Below are 26,763 nucleotides of genomic sequence, written 5' to 3'. Positions count from 1 at the left end.
CGAGCTTCATAAAATATTATTCTGTTAGTAACTTTTTATTAAACCAAAATCTTTCTTTGAGATTTGAAGTTATGATATATTATGTTACAAAGATACATTATGATTTCTTTTTTACAAATTTTATTTTTAAGTTCTAGATTAACAGTAGTACTGAAAAAAATGACTAAAGATAAAAAGCAGTGTAAACTACATATAGGAAATTAAGACAAATGCTATAGTATTTGTCAATGTTGATTTGATTGTTGAGATAAAATGTTGAAATAATTAATAACAAATTATTTTCAATTGTTTTATAATTGTTTTCTTTATCTATCAAAAATTCACTAGAAATATTAACATATTAGAAATATTAACATATAACATATAACAAAGATTTTAAGAAAAAAACTAAATGCTATTATTCTTTATTTAATATAGATTCAAGTAAAATTCCCATTTTATAATATTTGAATTGAGATAGCGATATCTCAATAATGCAATATAATTCGATACATATCGTGAGCTTATGACGTATGTAAAATTTGTAGGATTTGAAGCAATTACGAGGAGCTTCGTGTTTTATCAATCTTTTATCAGTGGCACTTAGTAGTAATTTTCTGATTGATGACACGTGGAGTGTCTAGCTAACAGATTGTAATTAGGCACTGTTGTATGCGAGGTTATCATTTTATATTGAATATAGTAAAAGTACGTGTGCCAAAATTCTTCGAACATTAATATAAATTCTAATTTATATAAGTTTTTAACCTATCTGTTACTTTTAAAAATCTTTAAAAATAACTGAAGTAAGTAATACATTTTTATCTTAGATATAATGGATGAATTTCTTTTTGCTCGATAATAACAATATATATATATCAAAAAATTCAAATCTTAATCTTTCAATGAAACTATTAAAAAAAGAAAAAATGGCATTTATTATAACATGAACATGATGTAATTGAGATCAAATTATATATGATTAATGGTAATGTGCCAAATCTCATTGTCAATAATATTCTGTTATCTAAAATTCATTTTATTCAATAAAAATTACTGTTAATTATATAATAAATGCACTTAACAAGATGTCAACAGAAATGGGGTTTGCCACAAAAGCTATTCATGCCGGACAAGATCCATTACAATGGAATCATTGGGAAGTAGTACCTCCTATTGTAATGTCCACTACTTTTCGTCAGGATGGACCTGGGCAAACTAAGGTAAATGCTTTTTATTTTAAAACTAAATTAGTTTCAGTGATATTTCATAAATTATTAATGTATCTTATGGTATTATAACATAATGAAAATGTGAGTACTTATATAAGTTATACATAAATTAAACATTTTTAATTTTTAAAATTAATACCAATTGTATTATCAAGTGACTATTAATCATAGTTGATAAAAATCATAAACAGTTAAATTTTATATACTTACTATTTGGGTCATTATTTTATCATTTATTAATGTTATATGTTATATTAAATTCTAGGGTTATGATTATGGAAGAAGTAACAATCCCACAAGAAATGTTTTACAAACTTGTTTAGCTGCTCTAGAAAATGGAAAATATGCATTAACTTTTGCATCAGGTTTAGGTGCTACAACAGTAGTAACTTCATTATTAAATGCAGGAGATCATATTATATCTGCAGATGATATTTATGGTGGAACTAATCGTTTTTTCCAAAAATGTTTATGCAGGCAAAATAATACAGTTACATTTGTAGATATGTCAGATATTAATAATGTTATAACCAATATAAAACCTAATACAAAGGTGTGGAGAAATTTTGAAATTTTATTTTTTATAATATTAATTATAATAATAAACAAATTTTGATATTGTTTAAGACATATGAATTATACATTTATATTTTTTAGATGGTTTGGTTAGAGACACCAACTAATCCTCTACTAAAGTTAGTTGATATTCAGGCTGTTGTTCAAGCAGTCAAACAAAAAGATGCTGAAATTATTGTAGTAGTAGATAATACTTTCCTAACATGTTATTTTCAGGTGAGTAGTACATTTTATTTGCCACTATAACATGATTACATAATTTATGTTATATATTTTTTATAGAAACCATTAAATTTTGGAGCAGATATTGTAATATATTCTCTAACGAAGTACATGAATGGACATTCAGATGTTATTATGGGTGCAACAATTACAAATAGAGATGATCTAGCACAAAGACTTGCATTTTTTCAAAATGGTACTTTTGAATTACATCCCTAATATTTCTTTAATTTTAGTTTTAGCTAATTTTCTATATAATTTCCAATTTTTATGTTAGCTATGGGTGTTGTTCCGTCTCCTGTAGATTGTTCTTTGGTTAATCGGAGTTTAAAAACTCTGGAAATTAGAATGCAGCAACATATGAAAAATGGGTTAGCAGTTGCACAATTTTTAGAATCGCATCCTTGTGTAGAAAAAGTAATCCATCCATGTATGTATCTTTATGAAGTATTAAATTTATAACTTTTATATGTTTTAACATCTCATACAATTTTAGAAAAATGTAACACAATATTCCCTACAATTAGATAGTATGTAACTGATATCTTTCGTCATCTTGTAAAATGTAAAATTTAATTGTAGACCTTCCCTCACATCCACAGCATGAAATTGCTCTTAAACAAACTTCTGGTCATAGTGGAATGGTTTCATTTTATCTAAAAGGTGATTCCAGCAAATTTTTAAAGGCCTTAAAAGTATTTACATTAGCAGAATCACTTGGTGGTTATGAATCTCTTGCTGAATTACCGTGAGTAAATGGTAGTTTATCATCAATACATATGTCTTTCCACCATTTTTATTGTTTTAATTTCTTGCATAGGTGCGTGATGACTCATGCTTCGGTACCTGAAGAAGCTAGAGCAACATTAGGCATTACTGACAAGTTAATTCGTTTATCTATTGGTCTTGAAACAGAACTAGACCTTTTAACTGACCTTGATCAAGCTCTTAAAGCTAGTTTGTAAACATATGTTGATTGCCGGATGATTTTCTACATAATACTTTACTAAAAAGAAAAGTTGTTCAAGCACTTTATGGTGCATTTAATATTTTAAACTATAACTATTAGAAATAGTAAAAATTTTATGAATAATTTTTTATTTAATTTACATGTAATTAATTTTGATATCGACATAATGCCAGTCATCATAACAGTCAATGTGTTAATATAGTAGGAGCCAACTTAATTTACTATGATAGAAAATTATAATACTATACGTGTTGTCTTTTGAAATTAATTAATTTTTTGGGAAGGATATATTGCCATTCATATTTTAACATTCCACACTACACTGATGTTCGCATGTTTCATAATGTACATTATTATATGTACACCATTTATTCTAATAGTGCCGTATCCTGTATATATTTTTATATCATCTATTCTTTGTATGAAAAAATTGTACGATGTTGTGCAATACCCATTGAATTTAGAGGATTTTAGACAATTGTATATTAATATTTTTAAACTGTGTATAAAAATAATGATACAAAAATAATAGTGGTCAAAGAAACTTAAATACAATTATAAATTAAGGAATTTATGGTTTTTTACATTTTTTAATAAGATAAAAAATTATTCTTAAGATTTTTTAATCTTGTATTAAATCAGTAATATTTTACATACATATATGTTAATCTGTCAAAAATAAATTATTCTTTTCTTATGATATACTCATTGTATACGACAAAACTTTTATGATCATGTATATCTGAAGTATTACATGTATTCAGTTAAAGTTGTTTTACTGTAACATGCATCTAAAGTGTAAAATATACTTTTACTTTATAAAGAGAATTGAAATTATAAATAATTTATCATTGCAGTGAATAAAATACTCTATTATAAAAATTATTATTACACTTGTTTTCATTTTTCATTACGTAATTAACGTAAACGCGTTAATTATTTTTATTAAATATCAAATTTTTATAATTTGAATAATTAATATTATTGTAAATTAACTTTAGAATTGTATCGTGACTTTGCTTTGTTTAGTTTATCATATTCTTGTGCTCGATTATACAATAACACTCCTATTATTACTAAAGATGTTCCCATAGCAGATAAACCAGTTACAGGGTTATTAAATAGTAAAACAGAGAGCCAGATTAAAGATGCTCTCTTTGCTGTATTAACGACACTGCAATGATACAAAATACTGTTAGTAATCAAATTTCAAAATATCTTATAAATATTTTATTTTAAAATAGCATAAAAAGCACACCTATGTGTCACAGGACTGATGTAATTCATAAGTACATATGCTGTAATACTTTGAAAATGGAAGAACACTCCATTAAGTAAAAATGCTGTGAATAATTTAAAACTCAAAGAATGTTCAAGTGTTGGTAAATCTACAAATAAGATCAATACTGGTATTTGTACCACAATTGATGCTAAACTAGTATAGAATTGCAGTTCTGCAGGCCTGTAATTTCATATTATTAATGAATATAAAAAATTTAGTTGAATAGTTTAAGACATAAATGACAGTAAATAAAAGATCTAATATTAATATATATATATATATATATATATATATATATATATATATATATATATATATATATATATAATACTTACGTATACCTAAAATTATCACCACTGATTAACATTTTGGAATAAACATTTTGTAAACATTCTGTTACATTTGTAGCCATAGCTGCAATAAATCCTCTGAGGTCAAAACTAATTTCGTTTATTGAACATAGAGCTAGACCACACATTAAAGGAATTAAAGATAAATTTACATATAATCCTGTATGTTCCCCTGTAAATAATATATTAATTTAATATTTCGAATAACAAATATTTATATAACTTAAAAATATTTGTAGGTAGAAATGTTTATTAAAAGATTGTATATTAATAATAGAAAAAAATAACTATATATTGATTCTTACCTAATAAATATCTGCTAATAAGGACGGTAAATAGTGGCGCACTACTTTTAATAGTTTCTGTGAAACTCACTGCTACATAATTAAGTGATACTAGCCCTAGTACTACAGTTGTAAACCTTGTACATCCAACCAATATCATATGCTTATAAAAACCTGCTGGTCTCATTAATCTGGGACGTGTTTTGTACATTCCACATGGAAAATACATTTGAATAAATCCACAAATTGTGGTCATTAACATTTGACAAGCACCTATTCAAATAAATTAACACTTAATATTAAAAGCAAAAATTGTTAACATTTCAAGTCTATAATTTTAAACATGAAATAGAAAAGAAAGTTTATATCAGTTTAGATATTAATTTACCCAAAATTGTAGGATTGCCTTCCATATATGATAATATGTATTTATTCAAGAATAAAGTACATCCACTAATGAGATACCATAATACTAGAAATAACATAGCTCTGGGATAGAATGAACCACCCATAGTTTCACTTGTTACAGTCGTTTCTTCGTGTTTCTTAATATTTTCTTCATATGATTTAGTTTCACCATCATGTATTAATTGCTGTTCTGTGTCACGAGGTGTTAACGCGTAATTTATACGAACCGAATGATTTTCCATTACATACAGTTTCTTTTCAAGTGAAATGTTTATAACATTACATACAACTTTGCTTCTGAGATCACATTTTTCACATGTCACATTCGTATGATATTGACATTCATATGTTTCATTCAAGGATTAAAGAGGTTATATTCTTAGAGACTTTTAAATTTATAACAAAAATCTTAATTTTAATGTTTATGCAACGTGAAAAGCTTTTGATATTAACATTCATACACAATTTTTACTTGAGTACACTTGAGTAATAATAGTTATTTTATAATCATTGCATTATTATAAAATAGTATATATTTGTAGTTATACCAAATTCGTATGTTTACCATACGATCATTTCTACTTAACACTTCAGAAACTAATTGCAGTTGAAATAAAAATTTCTACTTATTTCGTTTTAATATAAATTAACGTGAATAACATGAAATAAACATAACACAATTAAAATTATATACTGTGTGAAATTATAAGCTAAAAACTGTTCATGTTTGTAATAAAAAATAATATTACAGTAATTTAAATAATAGCTTTATTACAAAAATTATACACATTTTACAATTTTTTAAATTAAAACTAATATTAACTGTTTTGTACTAATCTTATATTACAATTCAGTGGATAATTTTTTTTTAAGTGAACTTGTCTGTATAATTTTTTCAATACAAAACTTTCTAAAAAAATCTCTATGTGCTAATAATGCAACATTTCTTCCACCTATTGCACTCATTTCCATTGCACTAGCTATCCATTCAATAGCATTAACATGATAGAGTGCATTATGCAATTTAAATTTTGCTTCATGAATTTTTGTTGAATATTCAGGATATGCCTTCCAAGCAATCTGTTTTATTTCTTGAACCTTAAACATAATAAATTAATTTTATGTTGCATGTCATATATATCACAGTTTATATAAATATTATAAAGTAGTCTTACGTTTGAAAACATTTCATTTATAATATTTGACTTTAAAGGTTTATTGCTAAATATTTTCCAAACATTACTATTCTTCATTGAACCTTCTACAGAATTTAACCTTCCCAAAGAACTAATTATCGTTCTGTTAGGATCACAGCTTAAAATATTATCTAATTCTGCCTCTAAGCCAAAATAGTGTGGTTTTAAATCTGCTTTCACAAATGTAGCTATAGTTTCATGGTACTTCGCAGGACTGAAAAAATCATTGTTTGGAAACCCTTCAAAAGTTATAGGAAATTCTTGATTATGGATAAGTGGAATTGCCAGTATTACAATATCATATGTTGCTTTCATTATATTTGTACTGTCTGAAATAGAAATCATTCCTTAATCATTATAAAAATATCATTTATTATTTTTACATCATACCTTGATTATGATAATGCACTTCATATAAATTTTGAGTACCATTGTTTAGTATGTTAATAATTTTAATTACATGTGAAGGCATAACATTTACATGTTTATTTCTATATATTAAATGTTCAGGTACCTAAAATATTAGTACAATGATTAATTATGAAATGAAAATATCTTTTCTACAAAATTAACAAAAAAAAAACAACCTTTTTATTTCCCCCTTTTACAGACCACAAATTAAAACCTGCTCCAGCTAAAGACACAAAGCCAACAAAACTATGAACATTTGTGTCTTGCCCATAATTTACTACTAATGTTGTCTTCACAAGTTCATTAATTAATTTTTCTGAATAACCCAGATTCAAAATCTCACTTTTAATAGATTTCTCTAATAACTTTGGAAATTCAGGATTCATAGATAACAAAAGACTACTGATATTCGTGAAAACTTCTCCATTATCCTGTAGATGGTATATTTTTTCAAAGTTATTTATTATAGAAGTTACATATCTGTTTAAAATTAATAAAGTCAACTATTACTGTAATATCAAATATATGTGGTCAGATGTTTGATATACTTTTTTAAGAATACATATGGGATACCTGTTGAGACTGAATGGCTGAACACCATATCTGTAAATTAATTTAATAAATGATAATATCTCCCAGTTACTCTCTTCAAATATAATTTCATTGCCATTCCAAATACTTGTTTTTTTACCTTTAGATGGTCTGTGTTCTAAACCTAAATCAACAGACGTACATTTTAGATATTTATGAAACTATATCTGTAGAAATGTAAAAATAAGAAAACAAAGTACCGAGTAATTCAACAAAATCTCGCATATATTTATTTTGAGGATGTATGATTGAACCTCCAGCTTCGAATTCATTACCGTCAACTTTTATAGTGGCCAAACGCCCACCGATAATTTTTGCTTCGTATAAATCGATATTAAGATTATTATTAAATAGTTCTGTAAGAAAATGAGAACTTGCTGCGCCACCAATACCACCTCCAATAATTGCTAAAAAAACAAAGTTTTCAATTATTGTTATATATCTTATTAAATGTGAAAATAATATGCTTCATTGCTTGAAATCAGTTGAAATATATTTGCTTTGTCTCAACTTTCTTATATTTTAAACGTAAAAATATTACATAAAATTATTTTATATCATTAGTATATTCTTTCACTCACCTATATTTGGCTTACACTTTTCATAACAAATTCCTCTTTTAAAAATCAGTATACCTAACAAAATTATACGCCAATTCATGATCACGATTATCATGTTCATGTCGTACTGTTTTCATAGAAATTTAATTGTCTACATATGTATGTATATTAACAATTAACGTTATGTTACATTATTTTTTATTAATAACTAGTATATTTTCTAATTCAATATTTATATAATCTATAAAATTATAGAGCTTATACTATATACTACATATAAATATGATTTATTATATCCTACGATGTGATTAATATCTAATAAAACATAATATAAATTACAAAATTAATTAAATTATTTTACATAAATCCAGGAATTGTATTTTAAATACAATAAATTATGTACCTACGTTAAATACATACATATAGTGGCATTTGAGTTTCACTAGTCAGCAGCCAATAGTTGCAGCGGCAATAATCAAATTTTGTTTATGTTGAACAGAATACCCATATGTAGTCTGTGTAGTTTTACTGCCTCCATGATAGGGGAAGTACGTGTAATATATTCCTGTACAGTTAACCTTACTCTTGGAAATATTTTTATATTTATTTATGTGAGTCCTTCGAATTAATAATGGCGAAAAAGGAATTAAAACGTAAACGAATCGATAATCTTAATAATGAAAATATACCACAACCCGAAGTTTTACCAGCAAAAAGAATATCCGATGAACCACCACCAAAAAAGGTTTAAAAATATCTTTTTTCTGTTTTATTTTGAACTTCTAGCAAGTAGAGATATAAATATATATAAAACATATTTCAATTGGTAATAAATTTGTTATACATTTTCATTTTATGTTATAGATAAAATGGATTAATAAGCAAAGAGTGTTAGTATTTGCTACTAGGGGAATCAGCTATAGACATCGTCATCTCATGGATGATTTAAAAACTCTTATGCCTCACCATCGCCCTGAATCTAAAATAGAACGTACTAAAAATTTACAAGTGATTAATGAAATATCGGAAATGAAAAACTGCAATAAATCAATATTATTTGAAGGCAGAAGAAAAAGGGATTTATATTTATGGTTTTCTAACATTTCGGTAGGACCATGTGCAAAATTTCTTGTTGAAAATAGTACGTATTATAATACTTAATTATAGAATGTTAAATTCTATAAACTATACCATATTATAAATAATCTTAATGTCACAAATAGATTAATGACTTCTATGTTGTAGTTTATACTATGGCAGAATTAAAAATGACTGGAAATTGTTTAAGAGGTTCTAGACCATTGTTATCATTTGATGAGAATTTTAACACAAAACCACATTATGGTTTGTTGAAAGAATTGTTTGTTCAAATCTTTGGTGTTCCCAATCATCATCCTAAGAGTCAACCATTTTTTGACCATATATATACATTCACTATATTAGACAATAGAATATGGTTTCGAAATTTCCAAATTTTAACAGAAGATGGAGGTTTAGCTGAAATAGGTCCAAGATTTGTATTAAATCCAATAAAAATATTTGCTAATAGCTTTAGTGGAGAAGTACTTTGGGATAATCCTTCTTATATATCCCCTGCTAAGGTATAAACCAATCAAATTTTTATGATAAATTTAACGTGTGACAAAATTAAAAGTACTAAATTTAATAATTATAACATTTTAAATATTATAGTTTCGACAATCTTTGAAGAAGAATATTGCTGGTAAATACATAAATAAGGTAGAACAGAAAGTGGCACAAGAGAGTAGTAAACCAAAGGAATCATATTCATTGAATCCCATGGATGAAATATTTAAAGGTGATCCATTAAAGAAAGCAATAGAATTACAACAGAAAGAAACAAAAGAAGTACAGGCTAATGAAAGTGGAAAGAAAAAAAAAATTAAGATGCGATTAGGGAAAAAGATAAAAAAGACTAATTCTAAAAAGAAAAAAAGGAATTAATGCTGTAATATTGCACTCAAAAGTTTCTATTCTATTGTAATAATATTACGTTAATAAAAATTTTTTAACTATTTCATAAACAATATATTTTTATTTTTCATACAGTGTAATATACATACTTTATAAAGACAAGCCTAGAAGAATTAGCAATCTAAAATATATAAAATACACGTATATGAACTTTATACATATCTTGTTTAAATTTTATATAATTTATATACTACACATACATTTTCATAGAACTACATAGCAACGTGATTTATTTAAAACTGATTTATATAAAATGCATAATGTTAAACACGATTGAATAAACAAGTATAATTATTTTGTATAATTACACATCATTGAAGAAAAAAATTACATTATTGCACTTAATATAATTCATAAACAAAGATATAGACAGAAAACAAATATTTGATTCCATTAATAATAAGATAATATTCTACGTTATAATGTATATATATATGTCGGAGAAGAGTCAGGAACAGGGTTGTGGGCGTTTGATAGACCTCCCTTGGAGTTGGCCAGCGTTGTGTTATAACGAAGATACGGGCTGATACTACGAGTATGAACACTACCGATTCGACGATCAACAGCGGTGATTAGGCACTCGCAACACTAGTGATAATGGTCTTAGGTTCGATAACGAATCCACGGTCAACGGGAGGGTAGGTATACTTGCTCTAACTCAAACGTGTACTACTCCCTTCGCCGATTTACTTTAGTAAACTTTAGTAGTAAACTTTAATTACGATTTTACGGATTTTCCCGGAGTTCCAGGGGAAGGTCCGGCGTCCTTCCATCTCCGACATATATATATATTATAATGTATTATATAGCCTTGAAATAAAAGTAAATTTATTATCGTAGTATATGTCATTTGATAATATTACATAAAGTTATTCATAGATTCTTATCGCATTATAAATTGCGCTGGCACATATTTGTACTTGATTTAGTTACATTAAAGCACACTTTATAGGATACTATAGGAGGATACCTTATACATTGCATATTAATGCAGATGCTTGAATGTTTTCATGTATAAACTCTAAGCTCAAATTTAAATTGACTTAAGATGTTAATTAAGAATTATTTAAACAATAATGATCATTCAGGTATGAAAATTCAGGTATAGATTCAAAATTTAAAAATAGCGAGATGGTTATTGTAGTTACACATTATACTTTTCTTTTTTCACTTAATATTTAAAAAACACCTAAAATAAAACATAAAAAAATATTTTATTATTTGCATATACCACATGATAATAATGTATTTCAGAACTAGAAGATAAGATATTAAAGACCTTAGAACCAACACAAATGCAGTACGGAATCATATAAGTATAGAAATTGAGATTGCAATAACATTGGGGTAGTTTAATTTAGATTTTACAAATCCAAAATAATTCAGTCTCGACGTCACGATTCCGTAGTATACATACTTAGTTCTTTCTATTTTAGTGAATAATAGCACTTGTAGATCTTTCATATCATTTTTCACATCTTCAGTTGTGTCATTCATTATTTTCATTATATAGAAAATTATATATTTATGTTACATTTATAAATACTGATAACAATTCTAAAAGGAAAAGAAAACACGTATTCTCTCCAAGATCGTGAAAACCAATTTTTTTTTGTTGATGTTTTTATGGAAATATATGTATCTAAGGACTTTAAAAAATGCATGATTAAAATCTGTATTCTCCACATATATTAAGTACTATAAAAATAGCAAACAATACTTTTACTAATAAATTTTACAAAATCGTACATAAAATATAAACAGCCGTTGATCTTTTTTTAATTTAATATTTTTATAAAACAGATTTTAGAAGTATATCATAATAATTCAATGTTTTAAAAATATATAACATTGTTTTTTATAATCAAAATACATATTTCTCACGGTTTTTGTGTAATAGCCTTTAGAAATACTAATTAATAATATTATTTTTATGCATTTTTTAAGGATATGCTAAACTGATTAAAAACTGATTAGAAATCCTGAGTTACAAATCAAAGATATTTTGTACATATATGGCAGTAGTTTTAGATGTATAAAAAGATTTGTTAATTGATAAGTTTAAGCTGTTATCTAAATATAGCTTGTATCTTCAATGTAAGGTACATATTCGTAATCATATGTACATACATATATATATTATATAATTGCTATTACACTATTATTATATAATATTATATAATGTATGTATAATAATATATATGTATGTATATGATGATCTTAATTTTATAGACGATATAATGTTGCATAAAAGCATCTATAAAAGTGAAGGAATATTGGGAAGGAAGTTTGTGCTTTAGCATAATACTTATGTGTTCATTGGTACTAATTCATGTGATTGTTGTCCATTTGAACTAGTATTAGATCCAATTTGAGCTAATGCTGACTGACGCCACTTTCCATTCTCTCCATTTAAATTCTTGTCCTCACAGATACAAAGAAACAGTGTATCTATTACAGTCTGTAATAAAACATGAAATGATAAATATGTATAAGATTCATGTAATCTATTCATATAAACAATCTTTATAATATACCTCATAAAGAGAAATAATACAATGAGCAATAAAAAATGCAAAAACACAGATAACGAAAATTGGTGCTGCATAAAAATGTAATCTGGGATCCTGTTTCATAAATAGCAATCCAACACTCCCCGTTGCAGCAGTGACAAAACATTTACCCAAAAATAGAATAAAATCTCCTATTCCATTAATTACCGCAATTTGTAAAGCATTACTAACAAGAGCTGTAAATGCCTACAAAAGTAGAAGAATGTAAATTATTGTATTTTCTATAGCATTACTTTTATAAACTTCTAGCAGATAAAAATAAATTATAACATACGATTTTAGCTGCATTGCAAAAGTGTGTTCCTTCAATGGCAACTACAGTATATGCGTTATGATTCATATATCGAATAAATTTTTCTAAGCAATAAAAACAGCATATGCAGCATTTTAAACCACACTGTGCACATGGAGATGTTTCTTTGCTTTTCTCGAATCTGTGGAATATTTATATTACAAATTTTTATATTTCATACATCTTATAGACTCATCTATGTTTATTAGTAAAACATACTTAGCATAAAGATATGTCAAGATCAAACGAGGTAACTTAAAAAGTGTTATTAAAAATGAACCACAAGCTACAGAACCTAAGTGATAACTAACTAAATTTCCCATAGCAGAGCATACTGGGGATGTACTAGCATCTTTGCCTCTGAAATAATAAATATATATATCATATAAATATGTATATTCTACTTTATTTATATGCACAAGACGATTGTTCTCATAATATTACCTGAAATACCAGTGAGCTACAGCTCCTGATATCACCATATCTTGACAAGAAATAATGAATTCAGACGTCCATATTAATCCTATGATATACACCCACCACATATATTTTACCCAAGTTGGGTCTACATATTCCACAAGTGTGAAAGCTAAAACACTTCAATGGTAATAACAAGTGCTAAATTAAAAAAGGGACATATTAGATATGTTAGTATAGACTTACTTTTAAATGAGTCAAGAGAAAAGTCAAATTTCCTTTCTTCAACATATGCACTTTTTTCTCTAATTAGACTAAAATTTAGAGGATCAAATATATGATTTTTATACATCTGTACAGATTTTGTTCCAGGATAATCTATAATTTTTGCATTGTTATATAAATATTACTTCTATTTTGAGATTATGCAACACAGACAAATTAAAATACTTACTGGCTGTTGCAAGGCAAAGAATTACAGTCACCCAAAATGCAAAAAATAATATCAGAGCAGTAAATGTTAATAAGGGTTGAAAAAATAAACCTGGTAATTCTGCCAAACATTTAGCACTTTCTTTGAATAATGCTGTCATAAATCCAATACGTTTACTTAATATGCTTAAAAGTAATAATAAAATGACCTAAAATATATGAAAATTTATAAGAGAAACAAATGTTTTAATCAATCAAAAAAGTAATAGTTAATGATAATTACTTACAGTTATTATTGTTGCAATAATAGAAAAGGCTAAAAACGCTCTTTCATTTTTAACAGATTCTTCTAAAAGCTGATTTGGATTAGTTTTATCCAAAGTTCTTTTAATTTCTATATATGTCCACCATAACAATACACTTCCAGCTATACAATCAAATATATGAATTATATTCTATTGAATAACAGTTTAAATAATCATATTTTTTAACACCTTTTTGTATTTCAATAATTTACCTATAGTAGTTACACTGACAAGAATCATCACAATCCATGTTACAATACTTGCTAATAAATGAAATATGGCAATCATAAAGAGAGATAAAACTGAAATGAAACATTTCATTTAATTATTTTTATAGAACATATAGAATTAACAATGAATATAATAAATTTCATACCAAAAGCTAAGAAGGATAAAGACAAAATCTCTCTCCATGTTTTATACAAATCTCCTAAAATTTGTTCAATAATATCCCAAGAATTAATAAGGCCATATAAATTTGCAATTATAGTTTCTCCCAGATCTTTAGGAATACAACGATTAAGAACTGGTATACTATTATACACTGGTAACCCAGGACAAGAACCAGTTTTATTTTCTCTATTTCCATTACTACAAGCACTTAGATCATTTCCTGGCTTGTCATGACAAAGTTGAGATCCTGTTTCTTCATAAAATGTACATATATCATTCATTGTTGTCATATTTCGATCTGGACACTTCTTTACACAAATTTTTAAGGATTGTGTAACATTATGTATATCCAAAAAGAATAGGAATCTAAAATAATCAATTTCGTGAGACTTTATATTCTTTTACCTATATTTTATTTGTAAAAATGATAATTTTTATATTAATACTAACGGTTTATCGCTAGTATCTTGTCCAGATAATTCCATACTACCAAATTTTGGGTTATTTTTCATACCACAAGTGTTTCCAAAGCTATCATATCCATTAATAAGTCGTAAAGGGTTACCATAAACAAGAGCAAAAGCTGCTATTAAGATCTGTAATATAATATCACCATTAACAAATAGTACATTTGTATACAAAAATTATACATATCGTTATGTAAAAGATGTTTAATAACATTTTTAACTCCATATACTTTTTAAGATAAAATTTAATGATAAATTCATTTACATACCATAAGAAACCAAAATACTATAAAGCAACAAAGCCAGAAAATATCTGTGCATCCTCGCACACGTGTCGGCTCAGGCCGTTGTTCATCATCCTCATCTCCTGAACAGCAGGACATCTTTTATAAAACTTATTGTTACAAATAAATTGTTACAAATTACAAAATAAGGTACTTAAATACTATGTTAAAACACTTGAGTTGTCTTCGATTTCAGAACTACTCCCTCCATTGGATTACCTTGAAGTTGTCTTCGGTTATGAACACATTATAATGTAAAGTAACAATTTTATTTAATCATATTTTTTACATAATTTTACATTATTTAGAATAATTTCAAACAAGAGTAAAATTATTACATTAATCAAGTTTATATTGACTAACAATGGCCAAAATGCAATGATAAACATAAAGATGCAGGGTACTTTGTTTCAATATACGACTTTGCATTTTGTGTGAAGTAGACTGTCGTCTCCAAGGTAACAACAAAATACTACGTCACATGGATTACTACAATGGAGATTGTAGCAACAGCTTATTTCTTCATTCATACATATATGTGGTCTAACTAGATTCAGTGCGAGACGTTACATAGTCCAATAATAAAAAAATTCAACTTTTTAATTGTTAGGTGTAAACATTTTCTTCTCAGCAAATTAAAGCATTTATCAATAAATATGATAATTGATATTATAATCTATTACCTAGAATTAGAAATATAACCTACATAATTAGGTAAGTACCGCCTTACCGACATACAATTTTGAAATTAAAATATACCTTACAATAAAATATATAAAACGTCGAATCAATCAAATTAAACCATACTTTTATTACTGATTATTTGTTTGTTTAATTTTTGAGATAATAACTAATGTACTATTTCTTTGATCTTATGTTTCCAAAAATTAATGATTGTATAGTAGATGATTAGGTTTCTAAATTTTTATAATTATAGTGATGGAGGAAGATAGTGGTAAAAGAATGAGAGGCAGAACTCGTGGTAGAGCACGTGGTAGAACACGAGGGAGGGCTAGAGGAAGGTCTAAAAAACAAGTAAAGGTAAATCTGAATGTTCTTTTAGTTTTAAATTTTTGATTAATTTATTTCTTTAATTTATCTCTTTATTTTTTTAATGTCTATCCTACTTAGCTGATGTTATTATTTCATTGTATATGTATTTCAAATAGGTCATTGAAAGTGATGAAGAAGATACTCCTCAACAAGTAGAAGAAGCTCCAACAGAAGTTGTTGGAACAGAATTAGAAGAACATGAAGCTCCACCAACACAGCAGCTTCCTTTGGAGCAACAGTTTGACTTGGAAGCTGATATATCACAATTGGAAGCTCCAACTTTTACAACTATCAATAGAGGACCGCCTGAACCAATGCTACGTTTAAGATGGGATCACAGAGTAAATCTCATTGGAGAAAAAGTGTTAAATCCTATGATACATTGTTGTGATAAGTGTTTGAAACCAATTCTTATTTATGGACGCATGGTGAGAGTTTCTTTTATGAGGAAAAGATATTATAACAAATATATATTTATATACATATAAATCAAACCTAATAAATTTTTAATAGTTAATATCTAAGTCATAAAAGCTTAAAAAATAAACATAGTATATCTTTAGAATAGACTAAATCATTATAAAATCAACTTACTTAAGTGTTATAGTTATATTTCTTAATTTAATATTCATAAATTTTTATGCTTATATTTTTGTTTCAGATACCTTGCAAACATGTATTTTGCTTATCTTGTGCCAAAAGGGAAGATAAAGTTTGTCCTCGTTGTATGGAAAAGGTTTCTAGAGTGGAACAAACTGGTTTGGGTACTGTGTTTATGTGTACACATGGAGGAACTAGATATGGAAATGCAGGTTGTAGAAGAACATACCTTAGTCAAAGAGATTTACAGGTAATTTCTCTTTATTTTTCAATTTTCCAATTTTTATTAATTTATTTTGATCATATAGATGTATCAATTTGTACATAGGCTCATATAAATCATCGACATATATCAGCTCCACCACAGCAAGTTCAAGGAATGCAAGTTGATCCTCCTCAATATGTGCATTCTAAATCGGAGATAGAATCTCAATTAACAAAAGTTTCGTCGGTTGCTATGCAGAATACCCGCATAAAATCAGTGCAATCACATATGGTTCAACCCATAATGGGAAACGATCCTAGAGTGAATTCAATGGTCAATCAAACTCCAGTGGAGCATAGACAACAACATAGACCACAGGCATTAATATCAATGCAGAATTATTCTCAAAATCCTGCACCTCCACTGCCAAATAATGCTCCATTAAGAACAAATCTTATAACTGTACCTATTCAAGATACAGCTATGACAACACATGACATACACACGCAACAAAGTCATCATTATTATCCTCCTCCACCTCCACAAGTTAATTATGGAGGATATAATGTGCCACCACCTGTTTCTCAAACACAATATTATCCGCAACCACAGCATCCTGCTCAAGTATCTTATGTGCCACCACCACCACAACAACAACAGCAATATGTATCTTCTACACCAAATTCAATAAGGCCATCTCCAACAGGATATATACAAGATCCATCATATGGTCCACCACCTCCACAACAACAAGCTCCGCCACCACAAACACAATGGTCACAGCATCAACAACAATTTTATAGGTAAAAAAAGTATATGTCTTTGTTGTAAAGACTTGTATGATATAAATTGTGATAAAATTATTATGACAGTTAAAAGTAGTTCAAAATATTGAAAATGTGCTGCCACTATTAGAAAATATTCGGAATATTTTATACTTTTCAAGAACTATAATTGCAACATTCAATGACAAAGATTATATATTATAATAGCAATAAAGTTCTTTTCATCCTATAGATATATTTATTTATTTCCCGCTTTTAAACTTATAGTTTGAGAAAGAGGATTTGTAACAAAGAATGAGATACTTTTTTTATGTAATATGAAAACATTTTATACTTATTATTTATATACAATTAACAAATTAGGAGTAATGTAAATTAAATAATAAGATATTAATATTTCAAATAAGTATTTCTATTATGTATTGAATATCTAGTGTTAATTGTTATAATTTTATCCTACAAGCAGTATAGGAAAATAGGAAATATGTATTTTTTTAGTAAAATTTAATATTGTACAGACTGTAACGATTTTAACATATGTACAAAACTCATTATATATAACATGTACATATATATAATGTGTAATTATTATATTAGACTCTTATAATATATTTAATGAAATTAACAAATATTCATTTGTTCATACACTCCATTCTGGCCTTTCGCTTTTTAATTCTAGTAATATTTATAATAAATATTAATTGACTAAAAATCTTATAATAAAAGTACTTAAAAATTTTTTTATCAGTAATCTTTAAGTGGAAGGCCAAAATATGAATAACATACATTCTTAAGGGATAGTTTTGAACCATACATGAAAATAGTTTTTAATCTTACTCCGTCACACATGTATTAATGTATCTATCTATGTATAATTACTGCATCATTATAGTGTCTTGATCCCTTCACGTTTTACATCACTCCTGGTATTTACAACCTATTGATATATCAAATATTATCCACATTGCTATACATTTATACGAACTACTTTCCATTCACCTTTTCATACATATATATAATTTTAAACAATTACTTTTAAACTATAATAATCAATATTTAACAATTGTTTAAAAATATCAATAGATGGCGAAAAAAATTGCAACATGTGTTTGTGGCACAATAGTTGATTGTTGCATTGTTTTAAGTAAAGAAAGAATGTTACGTGTGAAAATATAAATCAGATATAAAATGAAAATAATGTTTGTGTTACAATGTAATTAAATGAATATATTTTAAATACCTGTACCTAATAAGCAGTAAGAATTATGTTAACTATATTTGAGCTATATAGGACAAGATTAGTAGAATAAATTAATAAAATACACAATGAACATAAATAATATAAATTTATGTGCATACAAGCAATACATGTGTATTAATCAAAATATACATGTATTTTATAATTTAGATAAAATCTTTAATATACCTATATTAGGTATTTAGGTACAGATATAAATATAATTATTGCTTGAAGTAATATGAAAATAATTTATTGAAGTTAAATTTGTTCTCTGTGTCCTAAAATAATTGCCTTAAAATCTACAGAAATAATGCATTTGATACTCATCTCTTCATTTTTCATGATGTAAAAAGTTAGCATTTTGTCCTACAATTTTTGTTAAAGTATGACTTTAAAATAAGCTGAAAATGTTTGTGTTTTATAATCGTCATCTCATTTCAACATCTATATGTATTCTACATTAACATTTTACACTATACAGAATATTTAATTGTAATCCTGATTGTATAAAATATTTCCTAAAACATGTTGATAAAGTAATAACCTTTTCCAAATTTAAATCTGTCTCTAGTAAAATTATTTTACATTACACTGGAAACCAGTCTATTTTCATTCATTGTTATTAGTAATGTATCTTTACCTTCCAGCTATTACTGAATAATATTAACGACGGAACATTGCTGCACTTATACAGTATTTCAGGACCTTCAACATATTTGTTAAAAAAATTTTAATTATTTATCTTTTACCGACAATACTCAGTTACATAAATAGTTTATAGTTTCTTAGTAACAAAGAACGCGATTTTCTTGGAAAATATCATCACAAACTAGAAAGATCGGCTTTCCTATATTTCTTGTTAAGAATCTTCTAAAGACTATATAATGTACAATCTGCAATATGGCATTATGGTTAATATATATAAATTTATTTACCGTATAAAATGCCATTTTGTATGTGGTAATATCAAAGAACAAGTCAACTCGGCGTTTATATGTTTAAAAACAGATTTAAGGTTGGATACACAAATTAATTAAAAGTTATAAACGCCAAGGCACAGCTTGAATATTACATATTGTTCTTTGAATTTACCAATAGACATTAAGAAATAAATGCTTTTTCGATGTGGCTGTATAATTACAAATTAGAAAGATCTGAAAGTACTTTCTTTGCTGTTCTTTTCTTTTTTATAATCGCGCTTTGCTTACATATGTATATTACTAAAAATTACTATCTCACGAAACATTGCCATATTATCAATATTGTTGCATATTATTAATATTTTCTTTAGAAGTTTCTTAAAATACTTATGCATGTATTTGAAATCAGTCTATTTGATGTGATCACGTATTAGTAGAAGTATGATTATGTATGTTAACACTAACTTGAGGAATGAGAGGAGATGCAAGTGGCTTGGGTGTAGCAGTATCAGGAATTGGGATTGAAACTGCAGGAGGTACTGGAGAATGTTTTTTAGCTCTTTCTTGTTGCCATGGTTTTGCATGATCCTTGCTCAATCTTTCACTCAAGGCTTTTAATGCTATTTGCCTGAAAATTATTATTAATTATAAACCTACAAATATTATTGTTTCAAAATTAACTTTAAGATTGTTACTGAACTAACTGCTCTCCTTTTTTACTTTATTATATGCATATTTTTTAATAAACGCAAAAGAATGTCAAACCTTCTTCTTTCACTATCATGTGGATCGATACCAGGAAGATTTATAATGAGACCAGGTGGGGCATTGGACATGTCAAATCTTCTAACTACTTTTCTACAAATTCCAACTCGTACAAAAAAGCCATGTACCGTGTTACTCACAACTGCTATTGGTGGTTGTAAGACATTTGGAAAGAAACTATAATCAAATTCATATGCATAAGGTTAAGAATATTCTATCTAATTTCATGTTTTTCAATAACATTAAAATAAAATTTACCTTGCAAATGTGAAATTATCTGCCATATCACCACGTGTGCCATTGTTATGTTTTTGATAGAATCTAAGATATATCCACGATATTAATAAACCACTAAGAAACATAGTTGGATGAGTGCCTTCTAATAATCCAAAAAGCCATAATATCACTCCCATAACCCATACCATTAATGGTATATTCCTATTCGTAATCTTTCCAATTGGTGTTTTAACTAAAATATGATCTGGCATTATTTGTTTTACAGCTACTGCAACACCTACAAACAAAGATAAATAACATTAATTATGTCTCAAGTTAATGCAAGTAATTTTCTTTAATTAATTTCTATATATTTCATGTATTTAATATTATCTAAAACTATAATACTATACTGAAAAAATATAACAAAATATATTATAAATCTATACATATATATGTGTATATATACACATATTACATGACATGTGTTCGATGACAACAAAAGGCTATTCATAAAGAATATACCTGCTATATATCCAGTTAGTCCATGAATGTGTATATCAAATAGCAGATCCGGATCGTTGGTGCACATATAAAGGAATAAATAAAATAAAGCAGATAATACAGCGACGCCAAAATTAACGATAGCAAAGAAAGTCATCATTTCCATCGCGCCCCATAGTGGTTCGATCAATTTGCCACAAAGACCTACTGTCACAATATCCACGCATACTTCCCAGAAATGTATCTCAAGGAAACAGAAGGTGAATGCAGTCCAAATCCAAAAAACTGGAGGCAGTAGGTAACCTGGTGTTACGCTCAATACACGTACCGTTTCCGTGGAGAAAGAAAGGCAATAGGAAAACAGAACGACTATGCATATGAATTTAACACTAGTACTGGTGTTTCCTAAAAGGGCAGCAAATTGTTGCCTCAGATAGGGGATATTTCTACCCAGGCCCTTTATTGCTGCCATTTCTATTAGGCAGCTCTCTTAACCTCTTTGAATCACGGAGCCACTTGCACTATGACCTGACGTTTGTTGCATGTGGATTAAACACATTGACTTCCTCCTTCACACGTTTACCAATGTAGTATGTATGAATTATAATTTCTCTATTTGGTAAATGTAAAAAAGCAAATATATATTTCAAACGTTTCTAATAAGAGTAATTGTGTATTTCTTTATAATAATAATGATATATACTACAATAAATGAAATATACTTGACATTATTACTTGTAAAAGATAATTGTATATGATCTTGCATATTAACAGTCTCTAATATTATTTTATAATATTTATGCTTGTGTTTTGTTTTACATCGATTTGTAATTGATGTTCGACATTTTTTAACATCTTTTGGGAAATTTATATAGATTGTTTTTATATAACAAAAATTGATTATTACAAAATTAAAAAATAACTATGTGTGAAATTTATTGTGTTCTAAATGATTATTCTGTAAACGTTCATAAATGTTAGAACGTACATCGTACAGGTAATCGAAGACATTTTAATAGAAGAGGAGTTTAATATGTAAATTGTGTATAGTATAATTGAGGATAGTAATATGTAAAAATCATTGCAACATGTGTTTTCAAATACTAACAAGAAGTAAATAACGTTGATTAATAAATGCCTGGAGTTTGTCCACGTTGTAATCGCGAGGTTTACTTCGCAGAAGAGAAATTAGCTCTTGGAAAAGTTTGGCATACGTTTTGTTTCTCTTGTCGTTAGTATCGTAAATTTCTATTAAAAAATTTAATCTAAGTCAATTAGTCTTCCTCTTGTAATGTTTTCTTTCATTATTCGATCATAAATCCAAGATTATTTAAATTTGACTTTCAATGCTCCATAGGTAATTGTCGAAAATTACTGAATAGTTGTAACGTCGTGACGCATCTCGGTGAATTATTTTGCAAGAATTGTTACGTTCGCCTGTCTTTGTCAACTGCGAATCATGAAATCAAAAAAGTACAGCACTTGCCTGCAACCTTAACAATTTCGGCAAAGGAATCATTAAATTACCAGTGTTATGACACAGAAAATTCAATCGGTAACGCGTCACTAAATAGAAATCAACATTATCAATCTGACAAGCATAGACTTCGCGGTGGAGGTAGCGAAGCCGAGGAGACAAACGTTTACTTTGACAAGGAGAAAAAGCATTTCTTAGAAAACGAGTGTGCAAATCTAGGTGTTGTTAATTCAATGACAACAATTTGCGACCCTTCACCCAGTCCTAACGCAATTACTACGTGGTACAATCGTCAACATTCTAAGTTCCGCAGGTTTAAATTTATTCTCGATACATACATATTTCCGCTCTTTCTGGTCATACCTAGTTTCAAGCAAAAATGCCTTGTTAATGATGCTCTTATTAAAACAGTACGTTGTCTCTGGAGTCGCAGAAGAATAACGATATCGCGAAAGATTGTCGATTTGAAGCGCAGAAACAAGAAACAGATCAATCTGAACCAAAGATTTTGTTTAGTAATAATGAAGTCAACATTACAGAGGCTCAATTAAGGTATATCGAATTTTCTGAATTTTCCTTATTCCTATTCTTCCAGATTTTTGTAAGCTATTTCTGAAGAAATGTTTAGCCCTAAGTGCAAAAATAATTGGATATATTAGACTAGCATTTACGTTGAATTTGTATTTACAACTTTTCACCGGAAATAGCATCCGTCGGTAAGATATCGGTAGTTTCAAATCCTTTAATGGTTGCTTAACAGTCTAGTTGCCACGTTGCGTCATTAATTTCAAATTTCTATTTTTATTTCTGTATTTTTATTTAAAAACATCAGTGCAGTGACAACTTGTCAAAATAAGGCTTTCTAAGCGTAGATATTTCCAGCATAGATAAAACTCAAGTGACAACTATCAACCGGAATAATAAAATTAACAAATACGACCCCGTGTACGAATTTAGTGACATTAGCGTCATTATTCCGTCAAGACGAAAATTTGCGTATCCGCCGGTACCACCGCCTCGCAGTCCGCTGCCTTCCCGACGACGAGTCTCGTTCCATGACGTCGTCTTCGGAAATATGCGCGAAAACCACCAGAATTGTATCACGAAAATGCAGGATGCTCATCATAGGCTCCGTTACAATAACGATAATAGACAGGAATATAATAATACTTACGATATTTGGCAAGCGGACGATTCGGTTGGTAAAAATGACGGCGGATACGAAAATGTTAACGTAAATTATACCGAAGATAGTGGCAGAATACATTTTGAAAAAAGCGCGTCAGAGTGCGGCGAAGAAGATACGATAAGCAAATGCAATGACATCGAGAAGAATCGTGGGCAAGATCGTTGCGTCAAAGGCAATTCAGAGTCGCGCACATACAGAATAATGAACGAAAAAGACGATGCATCGTCGAAAGAAGACATGATGACGTACGCTCATCAAAGTGGCCCGAACTCATCACTTGATGAAAACGAACGAATGCGGGGAGGATGCGGTGGACCGTGCGGAACTCGCCTTAGACCTTCGTGTGGAACAACAAAAGTTGAAACTGCCTGTCTTTGCAGAAGTAAATATACTGAGATCCAAGCATGGTAGACTCCCGCTTAACTGTCCTTATAGGGCTGAATAGTTAGTTAATCCGAAAATATATACCAATTATCACATACACCATAAGATAAACAATTATGTATCTACACTGTCTATTATTTATAAAAGGTATTTCTAGACAATGTGGATAACGGAATATGTTAATTATTTTCATTTTAGTAAAAATCTGATTAAAACGGGACTTGATAACCGGGAATCTACTATAGTACATAAAAACAATTTATCTATAAAGAAAACTAGTCAGAATTGTAATTTTTATGTTTCAGGAGATCCATCAGAACAATGTCGCACAGCTGTAACGTCCTGTACAACCTGCTCATCCAATGTTCAACCAGTTATTGAGAGACGTTGTTGTTGTTCATCATCGCTTGAACGGCCAATTTGCAAGAAACCGATTTTTAGATGTCGTCAACCGTGCACTGTAGAATCTCAAAGTTGTGGTGGAGGTGGATGTTGTGGAGGAGGATGTCGTGGTGGTTGTGGAAAACCTGGACAAATGTGTTTACCTGCGAAATCTTGCGTGGTACCACCTTGTCGTCCGTGTTCACCTTGTTCTCCACCACGATCGTGTCCTCAAGTAATTTGTTGTTGTGGTCCAAAAAGTGGAAATTGTTGTGGAAATGGAGGTAGCACATGCTGCTGCCGGTAAGAACATTTCAATATTGCCGCTTTATATTATTTTATGGCGCCTTACTAGTGACATTTCTTTATCTATGAAGGTCAAAAAGTCCAATATGTCGAGTAAGAACCAGAAGGTGTTGTAGCACCGATAGAGCAGAACCCATTGACCTAGGATGTTGCCGACCGAAAACTGCATGCGACTGTTTTGGCGGAGGTCTTGATTGTCAGCGCTGTGGCCGAAAAGTGTATCAAGCTGAAATGCAGGTAATTTTGCATTATTTGATCAATTAATAGTTTTCTATTAATTGACATTGAAACGCGTGAACGTTGTCCGTTCAAGATTGTGTCTGGTATACCGTTCCATAATACGTGCTTCAGCTGCTATTGCTGCAGAAAACCCTTGGAACCCTTAACGTATCAGGAGAATTGTGGGGAAATTTATTGCAAACGTTAGTTATTCTGATCTTTATAATCTTGTATATTCTTCTTTATAGTTATTAGTTAGCAAACGATCGATTTTATGTTGCTATTTAGAATGTTACGTTCGAAATTTCGGACCTCAAGGATACGGATATGGTGTGGGTCCAGGTACATTACAAACTCCCATGTAGAGTTATTATACAAGATTAATAAATGTCATTGATTGAAAACTTTAGCTATAGATAATTTAAGAATGACAATTTTTAGTTAATAGTTTATAAAGAGTGTGTTTTCTTATAAACATATATACATATATATATATATATATATATATATATATATATATATATATATATATATATATATATTATAGTTCCTGATTTTGAACGTATATTGAAAATACACGTGTACACGTGTACTTAAAAAAAAAAAGGATATATGGTTTAATGAAAGAGTGTCACCTTCGTTCCATTCAAGTTTGAAACATCTCGAAATTTCCGAAATTATAGTTTTTTTTTTAAATATACCTTAGTACTTCAAACGAATATCGCCAGAAAATTCATGCAATAATGAAAATGCTAGTAGACTATCACAAATTATTTACTTATTTGCATATTTAAATATTCTGATATCTAATTAAAAATGAAATATGGTGTACGGATTAATACACGTGAAATTATATAATTTCTATACACGTGTATCTGTGAAAGTCAGTACACGGATGCATGTACAGATATTACGATCCGTATACCTAACCCCATATACCCGTGTATTGAGAAATACACGGATTAAAACGTGGAGATATTAACTACATGTGTACACGTATATTTTAGGTACACGTGAAATTGAGATTTCTAATATATAATAAATAATAAATAATAAATAAATAAATAAATAAACAAACAAATAAATATATATATTTATTTATAAATATAATTATAATTATAATTTACAAAACAATTTACATTACTTTACTTCTCTAATATTTATCTAAATTACAAGTCAAAATGGATTGCTATGTTATACAAGGATCCTGAAAAACATTAGGAAACTTGTCATAACCAGTAAGTTTGTAACAATAATAAAAGGATTTAAGTTAATATAAAATAAAGAATATAAAGATTGC

General features: G+C 28.2%; 8 protein-coding genes across 15 annotated transcripts; 4 read left to right on the top strand and 4 right to left on the bottom strand.

Annotated features, from left to right (window-relative positions):
* Window positions 1-476: 476 nt before the first annotated feature.
* LOC126871365 (putative cystathionine gamma-lyase 2) lies at window positions 477-3,681 on the top strand. Of its 3 annotated transcripts, XM_050630096.1 has the most exons (9): window positions 486-633; window positions 810-967; window positions 1,068-1,202; window positions 1,477-1,764; window positions 1,869-2,003; window positions 2,070-2,205; window positions 2,287-2,439; window positions 2,592-2,757; window positions 2,830-3,681. In XM_050630096.1, the coding sequence occupies exons 2-9, from the start codon at window positions 965-967 to the stop codon at window positions 2,972-2,974; spliced, it is 1,161 nt and encodes a 386-aa protein (XP_050486053.1). In that variant the 5' UTR covers window positions 486-633; window positions 810-964; the 3' UTR covers window positions 2,975-3,681. The 3 variants fall into 3 exon arrangements, with proteins under 3 accessions (XP_050486055.1, XP_050486053.1, XP_050486054.1); XM_050630098.1 differs by lacking the exon at window positions 810-967 and having other exon boundaries at window positions 477-633; XM_050630097.1 differs by lacking the exon at window positions 810-967 and having other exon boundaries at window positions 518-785.
* On the bottom strand, window positions 3,586-5,545 carry LOC126871367 (solute carrier family 35 member E2A-like). Its single transcript, XM_050630100.1, has 5 exons — window positions 5,284-5,545; window positions 4,917-5,168; window positions 4,597-4,783; window positions 4,238-4,441; window positions 3,586-4,153 (listed from the first exon to the last, which is right to left on the bottom strand). Exons 1-5 carry the CDS (start codon window positions 5,543-5,545, stop codon window positions 3,961-3,963), a joined length of 1,098 nt encoding a protein of 365 aa, XP_050486057.1. The 3' UTR covers window positions 3,586-3,960.
* LOC126871372 (ribosome biogenesis protein BRX1 homolog) lies at window positions 5,530-10,111 on the top strand. The gene is made up of 5 exons (XM_050630115.1): window positions 5,530-5,673; window positions 8,561-8,806; window positions 8,926-9,202; window positions 9,307-9,662; window positions 9,754-10,111. Exons 2-5 carry the CDS (start codon window positions 8,693-8,695, stop codon window positions 10,024-10,026), a joined length of 1,020 nt encoding a protein of 339 aa, XP_050486072.1. The 5' UTR covers window positions 5,530-5,673; window positions 8,561-8,692; the 3' UTR covers window positions 10,027-10,111.
* On the bottom strand, window positions 6,049-8,618 carry LOC126871360 (prenylcysteine oxidase 1-like). 4 transcript variants are annotated; one of them, XM_050630079.1, is made up of 8 exons: window positions 8,482-8,618; window positions 8,083-8,136; window positions 7,702-7,908; window positions 7,484-7,625; window positions 7,087-7,390; window positions 6,890-7,013; window positions 6,479-6,828; window positions 6,049-6,401 (listed from the first exon to the last, which is right to left on the bottom strand). In XM_050630079.1, the coding sequence occupies exons 3-8, from the start codon at window positions 7,724-7,726 to the stop codon at window positions 6,147-6,149; spliced, it is 1,200 nt and encodes a 399-aa protein (XP_050486036.1). In that variant the 5' UTR covers window positions 7,727-7,908; window positions 8,083-8,136; window positions 8,482-8,618; the 3' UTR covers window positions 6,049-6,146. The 4 variants fall into 4 exon arrangements, with proteins under 4 accessions (XP_050486036.1, XP_050486035.1, XP_050486032.1 ...); XM_050630078.1 differs by having other exon boundaries at window positions 8,469-8,616; XM_050630075.1 differs by having other exon boundaries at window positions 8,083-8,376; window positions 8,469-8,597.
* A 756-nt stretch (window positions 10,112-10,867) lies between the features above and the next one.
* Window positions 10,868-15,446, bottom strand: LOC126871348 (choline transporter-like 1). The gene is made up of 12 exons (XM_050630049.1): window positions 15,205-15,446; window positions 14,919-15,064; window positions 14,452-14,834; window positions 14,288-14,377; window positions 14,058-14,197; window positions 13,793-13,979; window positions 13,585-13,716; window positions 13,366-13,510; window positions 13,141-13,281; window positions 12,904-13,063; window positions 12,594-12,815; window positions 10,868-12,517 (listed from the first exon to the last, which is right to left on the bottom strand). Exons 1-12 carry the CDS (start codon window positions 15,316-15,318, stop codon window positions 12,365-12,367), a joined length of 2,013 nt encoding a protein of 670 aa, XP_050486006.1. The 5' UTR covers window positions 15,319-15,446; the 3' UTR covers window positions 10,868-12,364.
* A 257-nt stretch (window positions 15,447-15,703) lies between these two features.
* LOC126871364 (E3 ubiquitin-protein ligase Hakai) lies at window positions 15,704-18,093 on the top strand. Its single transcript, XM_050630095.1, has 5 exons — window positions 15,704-15,933; window positions 16,157-16,260; window positions 16,389-16,700; window positions 16,934-17,122; window positions 17,201-18,093. The coding sequence occupies exons 2-5, from the start codon at window positions 16,159-16,161 to the stop codon at window positions 17,882-17,884; spliced, it is 1,287 nt and encodes a 428-aa protein (XP_050486052.1). The 5' UTR covers window positions 15,704-15,933; window positions 16,157-16,158; the 3' UTR covers window positions 17,885-18,093.
* A 163-nt stretch (window positions 18,094-18,256) lies between these two features.
* On the bottom strand, window positions 18,257-21,984 carry LOC126871368 (transmembrane protein 115). Of its 2 annotated transcripts, XM_050630103.1 has the most exons (5): window positions 21,529-21,984; window positions 21,046-21,301; window positions 20,788-20,964; window positions 20,488-20,650; window positions 18,257-19,807 (listed from the first exon to the last, which is right to left on the bottom strand). In XM_050630103.1, exons 1-5 carry the CDS (start codon window positions 21,977-21,979, stop codon window positions 19,766-19,768), a joined length of 1,089 nt encoding a protein of 362 aa, XP_050486060.1. In that variant the 5' UTR covers window positions 21,980-21,984; the 3' UTR covers window positions 18,257-19,765. The 2 variants fall into 2 exon arrangements, with proteins under 2 accessions (XP_050486060.1, XP_050486059.1); XM_050630102.1 differs by having other exon boundaries at window positions 18,257-20,650.
* Window positions 21,985-23,186: 1,202 nt separating this feature from the next.
* Window positions 23,187-26,074, top strand: LOC126871356 (keratin-associated protein 5-5-like). 2 transcript variants are annotated; one of them, XM_050630066.1, is made up of 7 exons: window positions 23,187-23,297; window positions 23,396-23,536; window positions 24,263-24,555; window positions 24,863-25,241; window positions 25,316-25,481; window positions 25,558-25,666; window positions 25,752-26,074. In XM_050630066.1, the coding sequence occupies exons 1-7, from the start codon at window positions 23,218-23,220 to the stop codon at window positions 25,826-25,828; spliced, it is 1,245 nt and encodes a 414-aa protein (XP_050486023.1). In that variant the 5' UTR covers window positions 23,187-23,217; the 3' UTR covers window positions 25,829-26,074. The 2 variants fall into 2 exon arrangements, with proteins under 2 accessions (XP_050486023.1, XP_050486022.1); XM_050630065.1 differs by having other exon boundaries at window positions 23,867-24,555.
* The last annotated feature ends 689 nt before the right edge of the window (window positions 26,075-26,763 follow it).

This window comes from Bombus huntii, chromosome 11, assembly GCF_024542735.1.
Source record: "Bombus huntii isolate Logan2020A chromosome 11, iyBomHunt1.1, whole genome shotgun sequence".
In the NCBI taxonomy this organism is placed as follows: domain Eukaryota; kingdom Metazoa; phylum Arthropoda; class Insecta; order Hymenoptera; family Apidae; genus Bombus; species Bombus huntii.
This window is presented reverse-complemented; position numbering and strand designations above follow the sequence as displayed.